The 25,630-nt window shown below is 35.2% G+C and overlaps 1 protein-coding gene across 1 annotated transcript in view; it reads right to left on the minus strand.

The window, feature by feature from the left end:
- Nucleotides 1-2,053: 2,053 nt before the first annotated feature.
- The window catches only part of LOC148832756 (dynein regulatory complex subunit 11), a 48,075-nt gene continuing 24,498 nt past the window's right edge, over nt 2,054-25,630 (minus strand). The window contains exons 6-19 of the mRNA XM_088918142.1: nt 16,964-17,169; nt 15,988-16,072; nt 15,370-15,501; nt 14,630-14,705; nt 11,310-11,416; nt 9,788-9,874; nt 9,166-9,227; nt 8,548-8,630; nt 5,474-5,581; nt 4,738-4,937; nt 4,417-4,503; nt 4,121-4,298; nt 2,499-2,737; nt 2,054-2,173 (exon numbers count right to left, since the gene is read on the minus strand). Of these exons, the coding sequence (XP_088774268.1) occupies nt 2,054-2,173; nt 2,499-2,737; nt 4,121-4,298; nt 4,417-4,503; nt 4,738-4,937; nt 5,474-5,581; nt 8,548-8,630; nt 9,166-9,227; nt 9,788-9,874; nt 11,310-11,416; nt 14,630-14,705; nt 15,370-15,501; nt 15,988-16,072; nt 16,964-17,169 (1,770 nt within the window). The remainder of the gene's footprint in view (nt 2,174-2,498; nt 2,738-4,120; nt 4,299-4,416; nt 4,504-4,737; nt 4,938-5,473; nt 5,582-8,547; nt 8,631-9,165; nt 9,228-9,787; nt 9,875-11,309; nt 11,417-14,629; nt 14,706-15,369; nt 15,502-15,987; nt 16,073-16,963; nt 17,170-25,630) is intronic.

The following is a 25,630-nucleotide window of genomic DNA, read 5'->3' on the forward strand; positions in this document are numbered from 1 at the left end:
AACCAATCTATTGTAATTTTTAATTTTCCAATACTTTTTGCTTAAAGTAGGATGTGTAGAAAAATAAACTATTTTAATGCATTTTAATTCCAGGCTATATGGAAGTAAAAAATGAACATTTTGAAAGGAAGTGTAAACATTATATAGGCACTATACTGTAAATTGTTCACATGAACATATCAATACATGCCTGAAGAATTAGGTATTCTCCCTTGTGAGCAGGGTACAGACATGCAAGGGCAGCATAAATACAGTATTCATTAAAAATAAGATTTAAATAGTTTTATTAAAATAATTTACAGTCATATTTGGTCTTTCATGACAATCACCTAAACCCAGAAATGTGTACATAAATACAGTGCCTTGCAAAATTATTCACCCCATTTGGTTGTTCCTTTAGGTTGAATTATAAAATCTTGGGTTGTGATTAGAAAGAAGTTCCTTTCGGCTGGGTTCTACTGCTGTAGCGCATCACATCCAATCGATTAAACTTACAGGATCATTTTATTAATGAAAAATGTGGACACTCCCTGATTCAGAGTATACAAATGTCTCTTCAGGGTTAAGATGGAATCCCTTAACAGTCTGAGAATGTAACTGTGGTCATGTTTGTGATAATTGCATATTATTTTGTTGATTTTAAGACATTTATAATGGAAACCCAAGGCATTTACACCATGCTGTTGTTAATGTCAAACAGTGACATACATAAAATGAGTATTTTCGCTCATCATTTACAGTATCATGCTACCACCATAATACACTTACTGTACATACCTTAAAAGATACCAAACACATATGACTTCTTCTGTTCCACACATCACCTTATTTTTCATTAAATCTAATCTTCACTCATTTTATAATCACTTTTATATCTTTGGTATTCCAACTTAACATTTTGTTTGGCAATCAAAGTTAAACTGATTTTAACACTGATTGGTACTGTACTTGTTGAAAAATGACATAATTAGATCAATGACTCTGTTTACCAGTCTGAACACATACCATAACAATTCATGAATGACCATGACGAAGCTAGACAGCTGGCTTCATTTAAAAGATACAGTGCAACTCACTAGCGTTTAAAACAGGTACAACATATATCAGAAAAAAAGATGATTCACCGTGGCTGGCAAAAATGCTCTTATAATAAGATACATGTGTGACATGGCTTTTCCACAGGTCATTGTATTCATTTTCAAACTTGCATGTTGATCTTATACTTAAGATATGCTAGTAAATATTTAATATCAAGTACTGTCTTGTGCTTTGCATAGTACATATTGCACAATTTTAAAATACGAAGACTCAGGTTACACACTTCTTTAATTGAGCGAGCTTCGAACTTCCCAGTGAACCAGGATAAAGTTGAATATTAATGACTAGTCCTCTAGGGGGCTGACAAAGCATGTCGGTGTCAGTTTATCAAGGTCTGATTACCACATGGCTACATATTAAATAATAAGAGAAAAAAATACTCATGATTGTCCAAAGGACAGGCTCAATGAAATGCGGATGTTATGCTTTTGTTATATTTTTAAAATTCACATTACAAGTACTTTTCTTTTCCACCATCAAAGACAGAAGTTTAATTTATGAAAATAAATGTCATGAGAAAGACAAAGACTTTGGATTAAAACCGATCTATAGTGCATAAGCATTTATTAAAGATACTATGCTTAACCTTTCTTAACTTACTGGAAAAAGAGCTTCTAAATCAGTTATAAACTATGAAAAGAATCACATGAATATAACTGAGCAAAACAAACCTTTTAAAATATTGTGATATACTTTAAAATATATATTATTAGGTTCTGACTGTTTGTAAGCCTTATATTTTATTGTAATTTGAAGTGCAATTTCAAAAAAGATAACTCGAAGATAAAACAGTAATTGAGAACTAATTTGCTTTTAGTTTATACGCCCACATAAACAAAAAAAAAGCAAAAACACAAAATCAGCCAGATGAAAAAAGGTCATGACTGTGAGATAATGCATGTTCTAACTTTTATGATTCAGCAGAAATGATAGGTTTGTGCTACAGCACTGCTTTTCATTTTTTCTTCTTGGGTCCCGCTTTGCCTTTCCCCTTAGTTTGATCTTCCTCTTCACCTTCCTTCCCTAATGCGGCTTTTGCTCGTTTCTTTCCCAGAGGAGTTTTAGTATACCAGTTCTGGAAATTAAAGAAAAATGTGATCTAAACTCAGTAAATTTAGATAAATGGCAATAAAGTATCTATTTGTAATACAACAAATGATACAACTGATCATCTGTCATAATGGAAAATATCAGTATCTACAAAAAACAACTATGCACTGTATAGGGTTAGAAGTGTCCCTTGGAAATTGAAGAATTACAGGATATCAGTGTTATATACTTGAAGATATTAAAATCCAACAAATGAGTATTGGTAGCATACTGTATATTTATGTCTATAAAACACAAATAAAACATAAACAAAAGAACCAGAGAGACCCAATGGAAACTGGCTTTATTACCTTAAATGTCTCCTCTTCATCTTGAAACACAGGGTCAATTTTGGCCAGGGGGGCAACAAATTCAGTGGCTGTCAAGGGTCGCTTTGCCAGTTGCTGTATACGGCGCTCAGTTAGAATTGTTCTGACCACTTGCACCATGTGTCCCTGTGTGTACCCATCTGAAATCTTAGCCAATGAGCTCAGGTCTAAAGCACTTGTGACTTCACCGCCATTTTTTTTTATCAGTTGTCCCCACATAACTAGGATATCAAAGGAAGAAAGTGTTTTAATAATTTACACATACATAACACTTTAGGGTACTTTATTAACCATGGATAGCTTTTGATACAATTATTTATTTATTTTTAAATAATTGTACTGAATTGTTTTAAGTACAGCACAAGAATGTTTCTGTATCATGTAGTTTTCTATGCTGATCTCCCATTTTTTTATCTGTTAACTTATTAAGGAATCCTACAATATGTAATGGAAAAGTATATTGTCAAAAATATCTCGGGAAAGGAATTATGAAACTTCAGTGTATATCCGATTTTTTCTCTATACAGTGATGTATTGTGTATAAACCCCTATGTACTGTATACAGTACATACTGTATGTTACAGCTAAGAGTTTAGATAAAGTGTGACATAGCATTGTAAACATTTCCAGATTCAAAGCAGAGGGGATGTAGGGGGTCCAGACCCTGTGATGGAAAGCAATCATAATGTTTACCTTGGTTTACCTAGTTAATTAAGTTGTGGGTAAATGATTAACTGTCAATAAGCAGTCCAGAAATTTGATCACATCAAGATCACAGAGGAGAAGAAGAGGAAAATAATATAAACAAAGTCAGAGCGCAAAAGAGAGAGGAATCTGGAAGAGTTGGAACTTGAAGCTTGTGCCAGGCAAGAGCCCCTACTTCATGACCATCCAGACAAAGCCCGAGTAAAGCTAAGTATTTGATCCTTGCTAGGAAGAGCTGGCTATTCTGTGTTTTTAGGGAAACTTGATTTCCTGAGTCAATAATATCTTGGTTAAAAATGGCCTTTCCTGCTAAGGGGTGAATTTTTAGAATAGGGAGATAGGCTTCTGTTTATTCTGTTTCATCCGGGCAAGCAGAGAGAGAGATTTAACTGCAGGTTCTATTGCAAGCTATTTAATTATAAGGCCTCTTGCCCTCTGTAGGAGTTTTTTAAGACCTTAATACATGGTAGCATTCTGGTGTTTTCTGGGGGGTTAGGACATTATGCATCTGGAATGCCTCTGTAAATTTGTAAATACTGAGACTTGTGTGTTGTATGTTTTGTTTTGTGTAGTGTTTGTGTTGTCATTGTTAATAAACATTAACAATGTTAATTATCAAATCGGCCTGTATTATTACTCTTTTCACCAAAGCTCTGCCAGAAAACAAAGAATTCATGATCCTCTAACTATACCAATCGCTCTGGTATTTTCTGGCAGAAATAACTTACAAGTTGGGGGATATGAATATCCCTTTTACTTATTGACTAAACTGCTCGGTCAGTTCCTGACATTCACCATTTTTGTAACTCCCCCTTTGTAACGATATAAAAGTTTATAAAAACAATCTGTGTATCTAAGCTGAATGCAGCTCAGTGGTAGAAGACAATTAATGGGCTCACCATATCTGGATGCATAGTCTGGGCGTGGAATGAGGATGATTTTGCTGTAGACTTTGCAGAGGGACTTTATATCTGCATTGAAAGGTTGATGAGATGTACCAATAATCAGAATCCTGTCTTCACCTTTAACAGATTTTAGAATCTTTGGCAAATCTTTTTTAAGGCGTTTTGGATCTAACTGTTTACAAAACAAAAAAAGAGATAGTTCAAGGTAAACGTTATTTGCCATAATTACTTAATACACAGAGTATGTAATAGCAATGTTAAGCAAATACTATTGATCAATTCAGATTTACCTCTTTCTCATCTTTGGGGACTTTTTTATAAAACATTTTTTCAGCATCTCCAATCCATATCACAGAAGGCTGCATCAGTCTGGCGACCTTAAAAAATGCATATTAACAACCTAAAACTGAGATCCAAAACTATTAAAAAAATACTTGTTTAAGGCAGAGACTTGTTGGGTAAGAACACAAGATTCAGTAGCACTTTAAGTAGTAGCTTTAAAACTAGTGCATAGGTCATAGCAGAATTATGCTGGTAAAAAAAAAGGTTAAAAAAGCACACTATGCTTTTCAATAAAAAAAACTAAAGTTAATAGTGTCTCAGAACCTTACCTTAAACACCATATGCAACATCATTTGTAACCCACTCTTTCCAGGGTATTTCCCAGCAATATTGAGAGGGGAGAGGTCGAAGAGGTTGGCACCTGTTTCAGTGCAAATGGCATGAACAAGCATCTTCTTACCCACACCAGCGGGGCCAGTTAACAGGATCGCCTTCACCAATGGTGCCTTTTCATGTACAGCCTGAGAGCCTGTTATTTATTTACATTACATGTATTTAACTTTCATTAATGTGATAAAACATGTGTTGAATAAGGTAAAAATCAAAAGAAAATATTAATGCTATATACTTATCTGAGTACTTACAGTATTTCAAGGTACATATTTACTAGTCTAGAGTAATAGAAATGTGCATATATTTACAGTATATATTAAATTTGAATTATTATTTGTAATTTTCAGTAGAAACTAAGATGACCTAATGTTTTTAAGAGAAAAGCCTGTTACAGCACATATACATACAGTATATCAATTACCTAACCCACACAACTATTTAACTTCAATTATTGGAAGCTATAATATGAAACAATATACAGAAATATATAGTATTTAAAAGTTTTACATGCAAATGTTTTAAGGCAAAGTTTCACGTTTTTAAACCTTGGTACACTGTGCAAGAAAACATCCTATCACACCAATAGTGAATCTTCACTGAGTCAGTCAGTAATTATGATGAAAAACAATATCAGGACTCATTGAATACAAAACAGGTGAGGATATTAAATACCTAAGGGTATGACTGCATACAAAGCTATGACTTGTCGCACATCAGACAGAGAAGGCATTGGCTCAATATCTGTTTGGCGCAGTGTTGTTCCCAGGTAGCTATAATCACCTAGGCAGAGAAAACAAAAAAAACAAACATTCAATTTAAGTTTAATTTAAGTTAAATCAAATTAATTTGATTTAAAGAAAAAAACAATGAACTACAACAAGAAATTCCATTTAGAAACAACTGCAACAGTTAAGTATATATACACTTATATATATATATTTATTACTCTTTAACTGTGTGCAATAATAGAGGTTCGTGAGACTAAGGAGGAATAAAACTCCTAACTCAGAGATAAAGTCGTAGAAAGACACAGATCAATAAAAAGGAGATAATAATATATAGGAGAAAGATATATAAGAGAATAAGAAAGGTCACAAATGAGAGGAGACCATTCATCTCAACTATCCCAGAATGTAGGAGGTCTTAGTATGTATACTGTAGGTAAGGCATTATTACAGCAGAGAACAAAGGTACAGTATTAGAAGGAGGAAAGGAAAAGAGAATACCTAAACATCACCTCCATAGAAGTGATATGAAAAGCTGTAGGTGAATATCAGTGGTCCTAGGTAGAGTGTATAGGGAATAGGGAATAGTAGGGTAACCAGGATTGAGGTTTGGTGACACACTTGGAGACTGAATCAGATACAGAGATTGATCTGCACCTGTAGTTCTAGTAAAGTCAATCAGCAAGGTGGGAAGTAATTCATGTGAAAGTGGTGCCAGAGATTCCTAGGTCAGCAAGTGTGAAGATGAAGGTGACATGGTGAAGAGCTTGTGGATCTCAACTATTGTAGAGAAGAAGGAAGTAAAGTCATCATCTGAGATAGAGGAGGGGGGAGGAGGGATAAGAAGGAAAAATTGTGGATTGTTAGAAGACTAATATGATTGATTGATTGGTGAAAGGGGTATTTGGCAGCAGTGAGAGCTGAAGAAAAAGATAAGAAAAATAGCAAGAAATGTAAGGCTGAGGGCTGTGTACTGTAGATCTCCTCTAGAGATGAGGTAAGCGAAGATAATGTACTGTAAGAGAAATGACTGGGTGTGGCAAACTTAAGTTTACAGAAAGAAGAGAAAGAGAACAGAAAGAAGAGAGCTGACCTAAAGGGCGGGATTGGAATTAACACAGATGGCAACTACAAGACAATTACAATTATAAAAGTGGATGTTTAAGATTACTAGAGTAGAGAGGGAGGAAAGGGAACAAAAGAGGATTTAGTGAGCATAACTGGACATTGGTAGAGAACAGTGATATGTAACTGAGAATGGGAAGTTACTTCAAGAACATTAAATTCATAAGAGTTATCATGGAGTTATCAGCAGATATTGAGGCTGAACACAGAGCAAGTCCAAATCTGGATGGACTGTAGATATGACCCCCGCTTTAATTAAAGCCAACTAGCCATTCCAGAGAATACCTTTTATGATGCATGGCCTTAAAGAAAGGAGGTAGAGGTAAGGAAATTAAGTGAGAATAGATGCATCCAGGTTAAATAGATGGAACACAAAGCATGAAATGAGTGTCTTGGACAAGGGGGCTACTGAGAAGAGAAGGAAATGAAGGGCCAAGAGTAAGGGGTGAATGGTGAGAGCAGGAAATGAAAAAGAAGAAGGAAGCAGAACTTGTGCAGAGGCAGAAGCAGTGAAAGTCTTGCTGTGCTTCTTGTTTACTTCATCTGTCATTTTCTCAATGGACTCCTGCAGGCAAACTCTGTGGGACTTTGTGTCTGAGGGCTGTGCTAACACTGACACTGAAACCCACACCAGTGGAATATAAGACACATTTGGTAATTAATTTGGAGATTTGGAGATTAATGAGGGTGTACAGAGTACAGTGTATGGTTTTTGTGTCAGTCTTTAATTAAGATCATTTAAGTTTGTACTGAAATCCCAAATTGGCAGCTGGATTTAATGCCACACAGCCACACCAATTAATAACTAGTGCTATACAACTAAGTGAATGACTGACTTTGTATATTTTGTGAAAATGACCAACATCAAATTGTCCAAATGACTATTTAAGGTGAACCTTTTTCTTATTTTATGTGCCAAAGTATACCATTATTTGTCTATTGTGGCTTTATTAGACATTTCGTAATAGATATGTACTACTTGAGAGTATGTTCAAATTGAGTGTATTTTTCTTAAGACTGGGCAGTTTTGAATCTTTCAGTAATCACTAATGTGATTACTACAAAAAAGTAATGACAAAAAGTTCAAGAAAAAAGTTCATCTAACATAAAAAATCAAGCTATGGTGACAGTTTCAATAATCCCAATTTTGAATCAGAATGCTGTATTCTCTCAAGAAATCAGACCACTTAAACACTATTTAAATTTTCTAAAAATATTATTTTATATACTGTATGTATTATATATTTATTTTGTGCCAATGTACCCATTTGAAAGCAGAGCTCTTTTTGGTACAAGGCATCCAGATTTCATATATTAGTGATGATGACTATCTTTATGTGATATAATGAAAGTGATCTGTTTGGAAACGACACAGAATAAAATGAAAAAGAAATGGAAGCAGAACCCATAACTGCTTACTTGGCGTCACATTATTCATCAGGCACCACACATTTTCTATTATGCTGCATTATATGACCTCTCTTTAAAATGGTCATTTCTGCATATCAGCATTTCTGCTTATATTATGTTACTATAAAATCTTAACAAGCTGAAATTCAATGGTTAAAAATATGTAGGTTCAATTTAATAGATAATTTGAAAGCCATCATAATATAACACTCCTGAATGTTATGGTTTTACTTACTGTATACAATCATTGTGAAACCCAAAAGGCAGTATGAGGAAACAGTTTTAACTGTAAACCTTCTTCTTCTAAGGAATGCTATTATTTTGTTCAAATGCAGAACAAAAAACAGCTTCTCACACATTGAGCATGTTGTCTATGATTATTGTCTTCCTATAATTTTATTACAATATATGTGACAGAACAAGAAAGGAGAAATATGGATAAAACACAAATATATAAAAATAACAGGAAAGTATATTCATAATTACCTAAATAGTCCTCCAGTTGAACCTTTTGAGCTTGTTTAAGCAAACCTTGCTCCACCAGCTCTTGATATAAAGATTCAATACTCCTGTAAACAATGATATGATCAAGAGAAATGCAACAGATTTGACACCACTAAAAAAGAGTTGGTCCTATTTACAGAACACTACTGTAATTACAAGCCTTGCTAATATGAGTAGGCCGTTCATCTGATAAGGACAATTTTAATTTAGTAGTATGAATAACCTAACAAAGAGCATACTCTAGACTATTAGACAGTGCTTTGTAATAGTAACAAACTAAATATAATCCCACAATAAATAATTTATAACAAAATAACAATTGAAATTAATCTCAATAATACAGTATTGGAAGAAAAACAAACCCAAACTGAAAACAAAGTAATTAAAATAAAAAAAATGCAGATAAAGGATTTGTATAAAATGTAAAGCACCTGAATTTACCTGAATTTTTTAGTCTTTTCCTTGTTTTTGAATAAAATGTACAGTATGCAAAACAACACCCAAAGTGGTAAATAGTGCTTGTAGTTTATGTAGATACAACCAATATAAGTAGTCACATTCAATGATTTTTTTTCATTTAAATATCACAAATACGCTCACCTGTCTGCTGTCAAATCTTTGTCTTTCTTTTTCTTTTTTCCACTCTTTCCTCCTTTCTTTTTCTGAAAAAATCACAAATGCACAGTAACTGCAGTAAGGAAATAATTATAATAATAATATAAGCTACTGATAAATTCAAAATTTAAGTCACAAAAATCTTTGAACATCAAAATCTATATTGCTAGTAATTGATCCATCTTGTTGATCAATAAAACATTACAATTGTCACTTGCCTGCCCTTTTATACTAACTAAATAGACTAATTAATGTTGCATGATCAAATAGGTCTATTAATTTTAATTGTACAGTGAATTTAGTGATAGGTATGAGATTTGCATTTTGTCTTAAGTAAGGTGCACATGAAGGTTTTGAAACTTATACAGTTGTTTCCCTGTTAAAAAATGCTAACATTTAGTTGTGAGCAGTAGCAATGACTGCAATACTGCATTTCATAACTTCAGGGAATTTCTGAAAGAGAATAAAATCTCACTAGAATATTTAAAATCAACTATTCATATTAAGTAATACAAACCTATTTATGACCAATTCTAAACTAATTTTAAAGAATTATATTAATAACAAATATTGCCATTGCAAAATAACAAATGTATTTACACTTTACCTTAGTATTGCCTTTGGGCTTCCCTCCTTTGTCTTTGTCCACAGCCAGCTTCAGGTTGGTCAATTCCTGTCTCATTAGCTCATCTACCTAATAAAGAATAAGGTAAAGCCCATTCAAATGCAGTCTACACAGTGTCATGCACAAACAACACTCATGTGAACTGATAACACTTTTTAAATGTACTCTCCCAATTTTACACTGCTCTCACAGTTTCACAAGTCTCACGGGGTCCACAGCAGATTTAACATTGATTGGTATTGATTGCAGAGTGATGTAGATTTCACTGACAGCCCTGCAAGCTCATCTGTAGCTAGCAGTTCACAAGGGTCACTGGTGTTCACAAAGCTAAGAATATCCTGTATAAATTTATCCTATTGAGCCCTAGTGATTCTTTGTCAATTGACTACCTCTGTTCAGTAATTTTGGTCACAGTCAGCTAATGGCAGAGCAGACCTGAAACCAGTGAAGTCTGGACAATAGGGCTCAGCTGAAACAATGCTTTAAATGGCTGAAGCCCCAAAACTGGCAAGATTTTAATATGTGTTAATAATATTCAATACTGTATAGTGGAAGGCATTAAAACATGACAAATGCCTTTGGTTACAATACACATTTGATGTTTTTAATGCCTCTTATTATATTGTAACACTACGGGGTTCACGTGGGCACCCTCGCCTGCTGCCGCATCAGGTCAGCCCCCCACCATCTGGGACTCGAACCTGGGCCTCTGGCATCACTCAACAGGGACCCAGCCTGCTGAGCTAAAGAGAGATCTCCCACCAGCCCAGCGGCTGTGGGCCCTGCTATTACAGGGAAGGGTGGTCACCGCTCTGGTAAGCCGGCTCTTACACACTCACCGGTGGCCGTATGCGTTACACTCTCCCCCGCTTAACTCGCCATCCTCGGCGAAGGGCTATCCCACCCCACTTCTCACACCAATGTAACGCTACGGGGTTGACGTGGGCGCCCTCGCCGCTGCTGCATCAGGTCGGCCCCCCACCATCGGAGATCTATCTTTAGCTCAACAGGCTGGGTCCCTGTTGAGTGACGCCGGATGCCCGGGTTCGAGTCCCTGACGGTGGGGGGCCGACCTGATGCGCCAGCAGGCGAGGGCGCCCACGTGAACCCCATAGCGTTACAATATTATGAATCAACAGAAACAAATATATATATGTGTATCTCATCAAAACTCTTCAAAGACAATTCAATTCATTTTAGTGTGATTTTCAGTTCCTAACATCTTATAAACACAGATTAAAACAGACAAAACACCAACAGATGAATTTATCTTGACTTATGCATTTACAGAGCTTGCTTGAACACAGCTATTGCTTTTTTGAAGATGCCCAAAATATGTGGCTCTCCATCAAGACTTCTGGAAATTATTTATTTTTTAAGAATTGATTTATTCATGTGCTCCTATTTGTTTTAAAGAAAATGTAGACTGCAGAGGTAATGTGAATTCAACAAAAATGAAAAAAATCATATCAAAATAAAAGTTCTGGAATGGAGTATCCCATGCCTGAATTCTGATTTCATCTTCAATTTCTCTCCTCTTCTCTTCTTTGATCAGCTCAGCTTCATGCCTCTGATTGAAGTTCTTAGCTTCATTGCGGGTTTCCCAGACAGCTGGAGATTGAAAAGAAAAGGTCTTATGCTATTGTAGCAGACAAGCAATTTCATTGTAAAGCAGATGTAATGTTTTCCATACTCTACAGATGCTACACTCAACTCTTACAGCATTTTTGTTTAGATATGGTATTTACATTGGATTTCAAAAGTATTTACACTCTTACAATAGTGTCCCATTTTGCTGAATTACAAATCGTGTATAAACATTTTAAATTATTTTAATGAAAATTTGAAAGCTCAAATCAAAATGTTCAGTGGGAAAAGATGTTAATATCAGCAGAAACAGCAAAAGAAAACCGAAAACTAAAATATATTGGTTTGGCCAGGTATGGCAACAATTATACCTGAGAGTCTTTTTCAATGAGTCTGTATAAAGTTGCTTACCGAGATGCTGCAAATTTTGCTCATTCTCCTTTGCAAACTAGCTCAGGCACGGTCAAAGGACATTCACTTTGAGCTTGTTAAGCCACTTCAGTGTATCTTTGTCCTCATGCTTTAAGTCATTGTCCTAATGAAAGGTAAATTGTCTTTCTACATTTAGGTCTTTAGCGGACTGAGACAGGTTTTCCTCTAAAATGTGCTCCATCTATTTTCATCCCTATCTTCAATCAAGATAAGCTACCCAGTCCCTGCTGAAAAGCAGCTCCATAACATAGTGCTACCACCACAGTACTTGATAGTAGATATGGGGTTGAAAGGGTGATGCATTATGCTGGGCTTGCACCACATGTAAAGCTTTGCATTTAGACCAAAAAGTTCTTTTGCAACATCTTTGCAGTATCACTTATAGTATTTGCTTTGTTGCAAACTCCAAGCAGGATTTGAGATGAGATTCCCCAGCTGCTGAGTTTCGAGGAATAGCCTGATTTGGTAGTGTCTGGTTGGTTGTTACACCTTCCATATCTTAATGATTGACTTTGCCATGGTCAAAGGGATAATCAGGTTATCTGTTTTATAAACCCCTGTCTTGATCTGTGTCTTTCTACAACAATATCTCTGAGTTTTGAAAGCGTCATGGTCTTATTTTTGTCACGAAGCAGTGCCTTCCGGGCCCTATGCAGATGACGCGATCCAGAATAGTGAAGATACACGAGGGAGAAAGTCATGCAGGAAAGGGTCAGGATACAGGGGGGCATGTCCAAGGTGAGCTGGTGTCCTGGGGAAGTGAGTCCGGGCGAACAAACAAAGCTAAAGTCCAAACGGGGAATCCAAACGGGAGAGAAGAGTCCAAAGCCAGGAGATCCATCCAGAGGTTAAAACCATGAGCCGGGTCGGGACCGGCGGGGCAGGGGATCAGGATCAGAAAGTTAAAACCATAACAGAGCCAGACGCAGCAGGACCCCGGGCTCTCACGATGCGGAAATCAATGAGGAACCAGGAGTAAGGTCCGCGGCTGGCTTTTAAGGGGGAGCGGAAACAGGGAACAGGTGCAGACAATGGGAGGGAACAAGGGCTGGAGCACCCTTAAGAGGAGGGGTTAGCGATCGTGACAATTTTTTTCATCTGCACTTGAAATTCACTATATGACAGTGGGACCTTGTAGAGATAGGCACAGTATGTCTATTCAGTATGTAGTATGTAGGGGTGTAACCCCGGCGTCCTGGCCAAATTTCCCATTGGCCCTTACCAATCATGGCCTCTTAATAATCCCCATCTATGAATTGGCTACATTACTCTGCTCTCCTCCCCACTGATAGCTGATGTGTGGTGAGCGTTCTGGCGCACTATGGCTGCCGTCGCATCATCCAGGTAGATGCTGCACATTGGTGGTGGAGGGGAGTCTCCATTACCTGTAAAGTGCTTTGAGTGGAGTGTCCAGAAAAGGGCTATATAAGTGTAAGCAATTATTATTATTATTATTATGATGAAATTGTGTGAACCACTATTATTGCACAAAGAGGAATGCCACTCACCTATTTTATGACTTTTAAAAGTAATTTTGTGCACCTAAAGAAAGTTAGGTTTGCCATAGCAAAGAGTTGAAAAGTTATGCAATGAATGTCATTTGTAATTAAACAAAACAGTACATCACTGAAAGAGTGTGAATACACGTATACAGCACTGTAGTTCTCAAGAGCCCACGTTTAAATATTCTACAATACATCCAAAAAAGTTTACAAAAAGTTTTTTTTTAAATAAAGTTGCATTAAGTCTTTTTACTTGGTACTCAATTATGGTTATTTGTAAAAATATTTAAAAAATAAATCATCAAGGTCTGCAGATTTTTCTGAAAAGGGAATCATTACAAATTAAAATAAATTAATTCCATGTTATGTATTTATTTATCAAAGTAATTTGTACTGTATTAATGAATAACTTCTTTAGTTAAAGTCAAGGTAATTAATTAATTTTATTGTACCATGTGGAACAATTTAAACTGATAGGTTGACACAGCTTCATTTGAGAGTTTATAAATCTAAGTCATCAGAGAGTCATCAGTCTGGTTTAGAACAATTTATACAATATGCATTTGAATATTGAATATGCATTTTTCTTTTACTATATGTAAAAGTTTTAACTGTGCATTCTTCTAATGACTGAAATAATGTTTTATTGGTGTAGATGTTTCAACTATGATTTCAACTGGACTTTCTATCAGAAAATGTTTTAAAGCTAACTGACAGAAACCAATGTGCAGAAGAACAGTATATTAACATTGTCCAGATGTTACAAAATAAAGCTAACTTACGACACATTAATGTAATGTATTTTTCAAGTATCAAATTAGAAAAGAGGAGCAAGACACACACTATATGAATACAATTCAGATAGCAGAGCAAAGAAGATCATACAAGAAGTTCCATTAGCTATACAGTAGATAATGAAACTTAATGCAGTTTGAAATTGTTTTTTGTTGAAGAGACATCATTGGATGTTGAAAGACATATTTCAAGTATCATGAGAGGTCCAATCATTTATTTGTGTGTTGTGTACTAAAAATCCTATCTGTGCCTCGGATATGGGATCTCTACTAAATATTACACAGGGGTTAATTTTTTATATTTCAGTCAATTTCAAGGTAAGATCTAAATTATCTTGACTATATGGTATATCCATGCCAAAAGAGGGAAAAACACAGCTTTAACATTTATAATGTACCTACTACAATACATTCAGAATGTCTGTCTTTCTAGAATGATTAAAATATTTTGAGCTTACTTCACATTTTCTTGGGAATTTTAATGTAGATTCTAGATTTGTATTTCTCACTTGTATAGGTTGTATGCCCATTTTCAATCTCAGACAGAAAAGCAGATGGAAACATTTTTAGTCCAGGTTCCTCTTCCTGTAAGATAAAATAATAACAACATTATGTATCCTGTAATTTCTCTGCACTGCTCTTTTGTCTCATTTTTTTACTCTGTCTTTACACACATTAATAAAACACATAAACATTGCTTATAAATTAATGGACATTAATACAGAAATACTGTCATTTCTCAAAGCCCCACAGGCTTTTTTCAGCATCAGGACCAACAAAATTAAAGAAGCTTGCATTCTAAGTATCTGAGTGACATGCTAAATTTGACTGATGATCAATTATTTGGTAATGCAGTTAGAAAATGAACTCCGCAGTATGTTTTACTTCATTTGATGAGCATAACTATTTTGTGCAATATTAAAAAATAATGTGAAAGCTGGAGCTTCTGCAAATGTTAAGGAAGACTGCAAGAAAGCCAATGCAGTGTCCACCACCCATTATGGGATATACTAAAAGATTAATATGACCATTAAAAGTAAAAGCAAAATTTGTTTGATGGAGCTGAATATTGATCTGTTTCAAGCTTATTTTTTGTTCTTCAAACAAGGATGAACCTTGTAGATGGAGACCCTTGTAGACAGAAATCCTCTTGTTGCATAAGTAGATTTGGCCCACAATGTTCATGACAAAGAGCCCAGATTCCAAAACAATAAGCACTTTTATTGCTCTTGATCCAAAACATGCTCACCTCCTCTCCTTTCCCTTTCTTATCCTTATCTTTCTTTCCCTTATCATTCTTTCCTTTGTCCTTTTTGTCATCTTTTCCTTTGGGTTTTTTGTTGGCTTCGTCTTCTTCTTTGGCCGCCAGTTCCTCTATTAACTAAAATGAAGCCAAGTAGTCAAGGATCAATTATAATAATTTTCTTTTGTTTTCTATCATTCTTACTAAACTTATTCAGACTACCTACATTAACACAGAATAAAAAAAAAGATACAAAACAACTAACTTAAAACAAAAATGACTGAATCAAGAGATTGCATCCATCCATGGGAGAGCTGGAGCCAATCCTGGCAAGCAACGTGAGCAAGGCAGGGTACAACCTGGGCGGGATGCCAATCCATCGCAAGACACACACAGACACAAACATTCAAATTCCATGCAGATAGCATGCCAGCAATTGAACTGCAAGGCAACAATGCAAACCACTGCACCACTCTGCCACCTAAGAGACTCCAGTAAAACAATACATGTGGCTGATAAAATATTTTATAAATCACAGGTAGGGTAATAGAGGTTATTTATTGCTAATATAAAAAATAAATCACAATGTTGGATTAGAAAATTCATGTTACAGTTTCTACCAACCTGCTGGGGTGTTTTTTCTGCAAAAATCAATGCAGAACCCCCATCTTCATCTTCAGGATAATCAGGAAAGCTGCCAGTTGCATCACTTAATAAAAAGATAAATGTTTTAAGGTGCTGCAAATAAATTTTGAACATCAATTAAAAGGTAATTAAACAGAAGAATCGGGGTTTTATATGCTGAACAACATATAGTACCTTTAAAAAGTATTCAAGCCCTTCTAATGATGTCCCATCAACATATTTAGTTTTGATTTTTCACTGTAGTTTTCGTTGATGTCACACCTGCTGCTAATCGGAATCCTCCACACAAACGATCTCGCCCCAGTCAAGCACCAGCTGGAGGCAATCCCCGCAAACGCCGCAGATCAGATCCGTTAACCAATCAGGACAGCCCACTGGTTACCGCACCCTCCACATCTAGACTAATCTAAACCCTCTCCTACTTTCATCCCATTATTTGGTATTGGTAGCTCCTTAGGAACTCCTTGCCTTGCATTTCCTCTCTTGCTCTTTCTAGTCTTACTAGTGGCCTTGAATTCGGAACCTGTCCTCGACTTCGTTTCTCGTCTAGTGATTTGGTTTTCCCTGTACACATCTTTTCTGACCTGCATCCAGAACTCCGCATATGGTCCATTAACTACATCATCACTGTGTGCCTTACAGTTGACTTTTTAACTTGTTTCGCCCATGAATGTGTCCAGTTTAAGAAGCTTGATTACAAATATTTACTTTTAAAAAATGTGCAGACAGTACATCATTTGTAATTCAACAAAATGGATCATCATTGGGAGGGGATGAATTATTTTGCTCAGCACTGTTTATGTTTAAACACATACATAAATGTACCATGTCCAAGAGAAACAAAACAAAAATAACAAAACAGAAAAAAGAACTGGAAAAAAAAATCCAAAAAAGAAACAGTTAAGGGAATCTGTCACTTTCCCCAAGAGCTGACACTTTTGAAAATCATCCTTACTGGCATTCAATAAACCATTGGCGGATCTGATCTTTCATGGTCTCTTTCATGTCAGGTCCTTCCACCTCCCTCAACTTGTCTTTAATAGTGATAAGAGTTTTCTGAAACTCCTCCTCATGCTCTTCTTGCTTTTGACGCCTCTGCACTTCAGTGACTTGGGCAGTCTTCATGGCAGGAGAGGCGTGGTTGTGTTGGGGACCCAGAGACTTTTTTGGTCAAAATAAAAAAAAAAGAAAATTTAGTATTAGAAAATATATGTCCAGGAAGTTGAAAGAACTTTCCTCTAAGAAGTAAACTGACAATAAGTGCATAGTATTTATATGAACACCCTTCAGTTTCAATTCTTTGGCTGCTAATGAACATTTGAACAGCCTGTCTTTGATTTTTATAGGAACTGTCAAAGTGGGAATACCTGCAACAGAAAACAGCAAAAACAAGGGTGTTTGTACAGATAGGACCACTACATCTTTCACCTGCCGACATCAATCATCTATTCTCGGATTACTCTGTGACAGGAATTCTCCAGCCTCTGGTCCAACGATCCTGAGCAGACTGTCTCCACAACCTGCTATCACAATGCGGGTACACACTCAGTATAATCAGTATCAAAACTTACCTCTTTAATACTGCACTTTAACTAAAGATACAGCACTACACATGCCATTAGAAACAGACATCCTACAGTACATGAATGGGTCTGAAGCATTTCGTAGAACTTGACAAGATTTGCAATATCACTGCAATAAATTACAATGCACAGTACATTTGGAAAGAATATAACTACATCCTGGAGTTTCTCTTGCTGCAAATACTGTTAATTATGCACAGTTATTCTACTACTGTTTTATTAGTAGAAATGTGTAAGATTAAAGCATTTGTTTAAGATTCCTTAAATAATCATAAAGGTGCCTTCAACATAGATTGGAGTACAATTGTTAAATTACGTTAAGTGATTATTAAACCACCAGGTGACTTCACGCTGCTGTTGTGGAAAAATATTCACCATGGTGAAACTTAGCAGGTGGGCATACCAAATGACAGGCAACAATATTGCTTTAGGCTACAAGTTTTATTGCATTTACTGCTTATCTGTTTTATTTTCTCACATTACCAATACTTTATTTCTTACAGAAATTAAGATTAACATTTGTAGAAAAAAAGTGGCACTATTTTGCTAGTTTAGCATGCTTCCTTACATACACAAAGGATCCATTTATTTCCCTATAGAATGTAATAATTGATTGTTGATTAAATGTTAAATTCACATACTGTACTTCTGCTTCTAACTATGCAACAATAGTCAGGAAATATTTGCAAAACAAATACAGTAAAACAGACTAAAATACAGTTAAAATAAAAAAAAATATATATATAAATAATAACCACTCTAAACTCAAAATATCTTCAGTCCTGTTAGGTCCTTCCTCTTAAATCACAATTATCTACTGTACAGTTGCAAAGCATTATCCTATGAGTTAACCTATGAGTTATCATTGATTTAAAAAGAATTTACAATGACTACGTATGGTCAAAGATATCATCTCTCAACTAATCAAAGGAGCTAAATCCATCACTACAATACATCATTATACACTTAGAAGGAATGAACATAAATATACATGTCCTTTTTTCTAATTTAAAATATTCTTTTACAGTGGGCACAGAATTTACTAACAATTTTTTTTATGATACCTTCCTAATAGATCACATCCACCAAAAATTGCTACAGTATACTAAAAGGGTGATAGGTTTCCATGATTAATTATTGCTCTTAGATCATTCCCAAACATCAGAACCAAAGATAAATAGAAAATTCAACTAACTGAAATCTCAAAGGTTTATCAATGCAATATAAGCTTAAATATAGCAAAGCCCAGAAACAATTTGCATTTACTAGTATCGGTAGATGCCCCAGTGGATATCAAACCACTTATTTATTCGTTTAAATAACAATCTGTAGAATTACTTTGGTCATAAAACATCTTTGTGGTTAAATGGATAAAGACATACATACATATAGGTTATACTTCTCACAATAATTTTGGAAAATTAGAATTCACAGTTCTACATTTAATTCAAAAGTAAATTTTTCCTCAGCACTCCCATTAATTTATTTTAGAATGGAAGTCTTTCAGTAAATTTCTTAGGATTCTATACATACAAAAATAGCAACAGAAACTTGTCTTCTGTTGATACATAAATAAGATGGAGTATAGGTGTGATCAGAGTTAGTTTTCTTTACTGACTTAACAGGTCTGTTCGAGAGAATGACAACCTGCCTGTGACAATGAAGATGCTGTAACCCCCATTACAGAGATGCAGAATTCTTAAGTTATGAAGTTTAAAAATAGAATATGAAAGAGGATAAGCAAGATGAAATGAAGAAAAGGGGATGTGAAAAGTGCGATGGAAGCCTCAGAAATATTTCCAAGTTAGCCAGTGAAAGTGGATAGTTCAGAGTGTGAAGTCCTGAAGAATATTGTTTTGTGTGAGGGTGAGGAAGGGGTTACTAGAAAATAGAAGGAATCGCAAAAAGTGGATGAGGAATCTGAAAGGGGAAATGAGAGATATATTGTGAAGTAGGTACTGTATCTGGGGGCATTGGAGGGACCTGTTGCCTGGATTGCAACCTGAATACCCAAAGGAGCAAGGACAATAGTGCAGATGCTGGGGGTGGCAAGGGCCTTCAACAAGGAGTCATGACCAAGACAGAGGAATGCAGGGATTGCTGAAGTCGCAAAAGAGTGAAGGTGGGGAGAGAGGACAGATATAAATGGCAGGATGGTCGGCAGCCAGGTGGAACTCTGTGAAGGGCCAATGTCATCAAGGAGAAAGGATGCAGTGTGTTCTCCAATGTGCAGTGTTTCACATTAGTAATGTCAGATTGTGTAAGGCTGGCTTGGAAAAAAAGACATGTTTAGAGAAAAGAAGCAAGATCGAAGTAATTTTCACTCACTTTGTATATACTGAGCAATCTGCAGGATCTCATGAGCACAAATGTTAATGCTCTGAGTAACCTCAGGGTTTATTAAATGCGTTAAACTTTAGCATGACCAAAATGTATCTATTTTTAATGGCACAACAACACTTATTCTTCAACATCATATAATGCTGCTAGGAACTAGCTATTTAAATTCAATTAATGCAGAATTATATACTTATTTGCTTGGACCCTACATTTATATTGTATTGAGCTTATTGAGTTTTATATTTTTTATAATTCCCCTATATCAAGTTTATACAGTACCGAATGACACAGTGCCCCTGAATACCATATTCAGAGAAATAATTACTAAAATGAGACTTAATCATTTATGAAACTAAATGGAAAATTAGAAGATATAATGTAAAATTAGATTAGTCTCAGTGCTTTTCCTTCTTCCACGTGGAAAGATACATACCTGTAGTTTGATAAACAAGATCATATTTTTTCAAACATCCGAGAAGAAATATCATGCATAGACAATTTACAGTTTAAGAGTTTAGCCTGCTTGTTGGGCACAGAATAGAAAGCAGCAAAACATAAGCGATAGCTTAAAAGAGTGCCACTGTAAATTGGCTTTCATTTATAAATAAATCATAAATAGAGAACTAAGAGAAAGTAACAGTTGCATGACAACTTTTTCATTCCTATTTCTGAGCACATCAAATCAAAGATAAATCTTAAACAGAGAGAAAAATAATCGAAAACTGATAAAGTAATAAAAACAACATAACCTAACATTTTGTTATAGGAATACTCTCGGGCATTTCAAAGCTAAAGACATAAATGTTTATGGATATTAATATTATGTAATTCAAGTAGGTAGCTGCGTCAGCATGCGTAAGCTGCAGAGGAACAAGTAAAGCTTTATTCCATGTTGAAAAGGGAAGCAAAGAAATGCAAAGTTTCGACTGTGGAGCCTTCTTTGGGTGTGTGTTTCGGCTCCAGTGCCGAAATGTTGTGTTTCTTTTCTTCCCTTTTCAGCATGGAATAAACCTTTACTTGTTCCTCTGCAGCCTACGCATGCTGATGCAGCTACTTACTTGAACTACTTGAGCCTACATCTGCTGCAACCCACCATGCCTTCTAAATCGAAATCTCTAAATCTTCGTCATCCCTTCTCCTCCTCCTTGGGCTACTGGCCCCATTCTCTCACCAAACCAGCGACACACCCGAAGAAGGCTGCATGGCTGAAACGTTGCGTTTCTTTTCTTCCCTTTTCAGCATGGAATAAACCTTTACTTGTTACATTATTATTATTGAATAATTCAATAGATCCACCTGATATAAACAGCAAAATTAATTATTCATGCACAGTCTTCAAAATTAATGCATTTTATATCAATGCTGTGGTTGAGTTTGGAATTTACTTAGTATTTACTGTATCTTATCTGACTTGATTTCTCAAATTCTGCTTATTCTCATTAATTGATTTGTTCAATTCACTAGAATGATTTGTTCAAAGCGAATGAATCCTTGAACTGCCCAGCTCTATTTGCCAGCATGGTTCATGCTTTAACTGTTGAATGTTTTATATGTTGGACTTTTAAGGCCACATGTGCACACAGCTTAGATGGAATACATGACCAAAGAGAGTTCACTGCTGGAAGAGATACGAGCAGAATGGTGTAGCTGAGATAGGGAGACAGAAAACATAAGGTGTTCTGAAGAATGTTGAGTGCAAGGAGAAATTTAATATCAGATCACAAAACGTTCTTTAAAGATCCATAATGTTGAGTAAGGACAGTTCTTCTGACAAAGTGATGAACTGAAGAAATCATTTAGGTGTTGAGTTTTGCTGTTATGCTGCAATGGATTTTAAGTTCTAAAAGTAGGACATACTGTAGCTACAAAGCTACAAAGATACAGGAGGTAAAAAAAATGGATGAGATCCTAGGCTCAAATAGTTACTAGAAAACAAACAAGCTAGATGATTAGTGTAAGCTGAATAACCAAATAGGCCAAAAAGCCCCTCTAATTTGTAAAGATTTTTATTAACTCCATGTGTTGGTACAGAAGACCACAAGTGTAGTAGAGACTACAAGGTCATAGAAGTCAGGCTACATTAGACACCCAACCATGATGGCCAAAATCTATGTAAATGGAGCTGCTGTTATCCTCCAGTGAAATAATAAAACATGGTTATTGGGGTGGTACTGTATGGTTAAAGACAAACCAGATCAGCTACTGGACAGAAATAGGTACCCTTAATAGCAGTGAACCTGTGATGGGATAAGTATTCATTCATCTAAACTAAAGCTTATTCATGTACGGGGCAAACCTGCAGTTCAACACTGCCCTGACAAACATATGAACCCTTTTATCATCCAACTTCATGGTCTGTGTTGCCTGAATTCTTCTTCATTGATGAGAACATGAGATCAAATCAACTATGCATTATGTTGAGTCTGATTTGCACATATTAACTGGCCTGTACCCTCCTGTCTACACTTTATCGTTAACCTGTGTGATCAAACAGGGAAACATTTGGTACATCCTACAACCCAGTACATCACAAGAGCAAGTTATGAATAATTATTTCTTAAAGCATGGCATACAATGAGCTGAAGTCATGTAAGTGTCGTATGAAAAAATACAAGACATCACTGTTAGTCTTTAATACTGTGAACTGTCCTATTACCCGAACAGAGTGCCTTTCACTCAGCAGAAGTCATGTGGTTATTAGTGGTAAAACTAATTTTAACAAAGGCTTTTATCCTTAACATTTAAAGTGCAGAGTGTCATTTAAGGTTTTGTCATGCATAACTGCAATGATCACGACCCCAATTAAAATATGCAAAAACCATACATTTCAATAATATTTATTCACATTGAAGTAAATTAACATACTAAAACATGAGAAATGTAGCTACTGAAAGTGTATTTTCTACAGCATCCCAGAAGATAGTGGAGAATACTAAACATTTATCCAGTGGGATAAACTGTTTTATTAAGAGCCACAGTTATCTATAGTATGACAACATTAAGCATATACCCAGTTCATTAAAACCAATATATTCAATAATTTCTCATAACTGGAAAGATACAGCAGTAAAGGCATTTGTATATAATATAATTCTAATTATTATTTTTTATTGCAATTGGAAGATACAATAACAATTAGAATAATTCTGCAAATATGTTATTGCTACATGTCCAGTATTCCAAAAATATCTTTGTACCATTGTGATATCATAGCATGGGACATCAAATTCATTTTCTCCTGTACTGATATGGCCAGTAATGAAAAGTATTCTAGGACAACATTCCAGGTCATTTAGTCAGCTCTTTTTTCACTACATTAAAAATAAAAACAGTGGAGACAAAATGCTTATGTTTCAGGATTCCTTTAAAACTAAATTTGAAAACTGTGAATTTAAGATTTAGAAACACTCCTGACATTATATCCTACAGATATTATGCTTTTAGCACATCCCCATCCGAAAACATCTTCTCATAATAGTGTCCATTCCATACTTTAACGACCATGCTGATATGGAAATCAATGCAATTTATTCGATTTTACAGTTCGATAATAGATGTCACATTAACTGAAGGCATCAAAGAGTTTCGACTTTGCAAACACACATTACCAGAGAGAGACGGGGAATATTGTATTTGTTGCTGAAGTGCGTCCTTTTAAATGATATCCATAATGAGTTTATAATATGCATCTTGGCTACCTCCTCTCTACTTTGATGTCTTCCAAATGGCCCGGGTGTCATCAGCAAAACATGTAGGCACTTTCCCGCCTCATTGACTCCCAAATGCATTTTAAATATCATTCCTGGTAACGCAATTATTTAAAACGCTGAACTAAACACTTACTAATGGGAAAAAAATACAGTGACTTAAATAAATTCATTTCTCAAATGGAAGGCTTTCAATTTTCAGAAGAACCAGGAGTTTCTTAACAACAACAACCACAAGCACCCCTCTTGCCCCCACCCCCCAATTCCCTCCTTTATTTCTTTTTGAAAGAAAATGTTTAAAGGGACATATTCCATGTAAACCTCAACAAGGTCACATAGTGATAGAACTGGACATTCACTGCTGCTAAAGAGTATCCTGTTTTTATTAGTGTAATTAGGCAATTAGTTCCTGCTGATTGTGTCTCTTATTTCTAATTTGAGTATGTTGGGAAGCAGTAATCAGAGAAACCAAATTAATTACATTCACCTTTATTTTCAGTAGAGGCTAATTTAATTTAAAAAAAATTAAGCAGCCTGGAAAAAATATAAACTTGCTTACAATGAAAGGTGAAAAATTTATTAAAAAATGTTTAGATTTGCTAACATTCTACAGACATTTGAGCTCATCTCATTTCATGAAAAATTTCATTCTCTTATGATAGTTCAAGTACAGTAGGTAGCTACGTCAGCATGCATAAGCTGCAAAGGAACAAGTAAAGGTTTATTCCTCCTTTCATTCCTTTTTCAGGCTAGAGAAGGCTCCACAGCTGAAACATTCCATCTATTTTCTTTTCAGCACGAAATAAATCTTTACTTACTCTCTTATGATTATTGACTTGTTATTACAGTATATTCCTGTGTTACTGTATAGTCAGAGTAAAGAATTGTTAAATCTTTAATCACAAAAGTATACTACTTTAATTCTTCAATTCTTCTGAGAATTTCACTTCAAAGATTAAAGTAGCTGACTACATTAGATTAATGTATAAAAAGTACAGTAAGTGGCATATATTTTGTATATGTAGATATATCTTTATTTAAGTGAACAATCATGATTACTTTGCAGTTACTTTATGTTAAGTGGATTGCAATATAAGAACAGAAATTTTGAGAAGAAAAACTTAATAAGAGTAAAAAGAAGGGAATCCTTTATGTTTCCACAGTTTTACTACACCTTGCCATCAAAAATATGGAAGAAAAAATGCATGCAAGCTCAACAAAAAAATATAATCTGTGCTGAGTGTTTAAATCTATATTGTTGAGCACATTTTAAAGAATGAAAATTCAGTTTCACTTTATCTCTAACACAATCCTAAAGACACTTAAGGTTTCTGAACTCACAGTCAAATTCTCATATATTGAGTGTATTTTGCAAAAGTCCAATACAAATACACACTTTTGGGAAAAAAAAATCTGAATTAAAAAAATCCCAGAAATATACTTAAACAACACACAGTATAAATATACAGTATAATTGTAAATAAAAACTGACTTAATAATCAAGTCTATGAAGAAAGATTGTTTTCCAGTCCAGCACAGGACACATACAGCACACTCACACACTCACACCCAGGGCCAATTTTCTCAGAAGCTAAACTACTGGTATATTATTGGCTTGTAGGAGGAAACTGTAGCGTCCAGAGGAAACCCGCGCAAACACAGGGAGAACATAAAAATTCTAAGCAGACAGCACTCCAACTCTGGAATTAAACCCAAAGCCCCCATGCTGTGAGGCAGTAATGCTAACCAGTGCTCCATCATGCTGCCCTTTTTCTACAAAATAAAACAGTAAAATGTTTTGTATACACACAACTTGGCAACACAGAAAATACACTTTTTTCAGTTAAATAATATTAGTTATATTTTTTAAATAATGAGCTGAAGAAACTGAGTAGTTGCTCCCTTATCTTACAAAAGCAATTTCGATATTTAGAGAATGTTCTTCAGCACTTTCTTCCACACCATCCATAATAAAAACTTCTAACAGCTAAT

The sequence above is a fragment of the Atractosteus spatula genome, chromosome 6 (assembly GCF_055471065.1).
Source record: "Atractosteus spatula isolate fAtrSpa1 chromosome 6, fAtrSpa1.hap1, whole genome shotgun sequence".
Lineage (NCBI taxonomy): Eukaryota > Metazoa > Chordata > Actinopteri > Semionotiformes > Lepisosteidae > Atractosteus > Atractosteus spatula.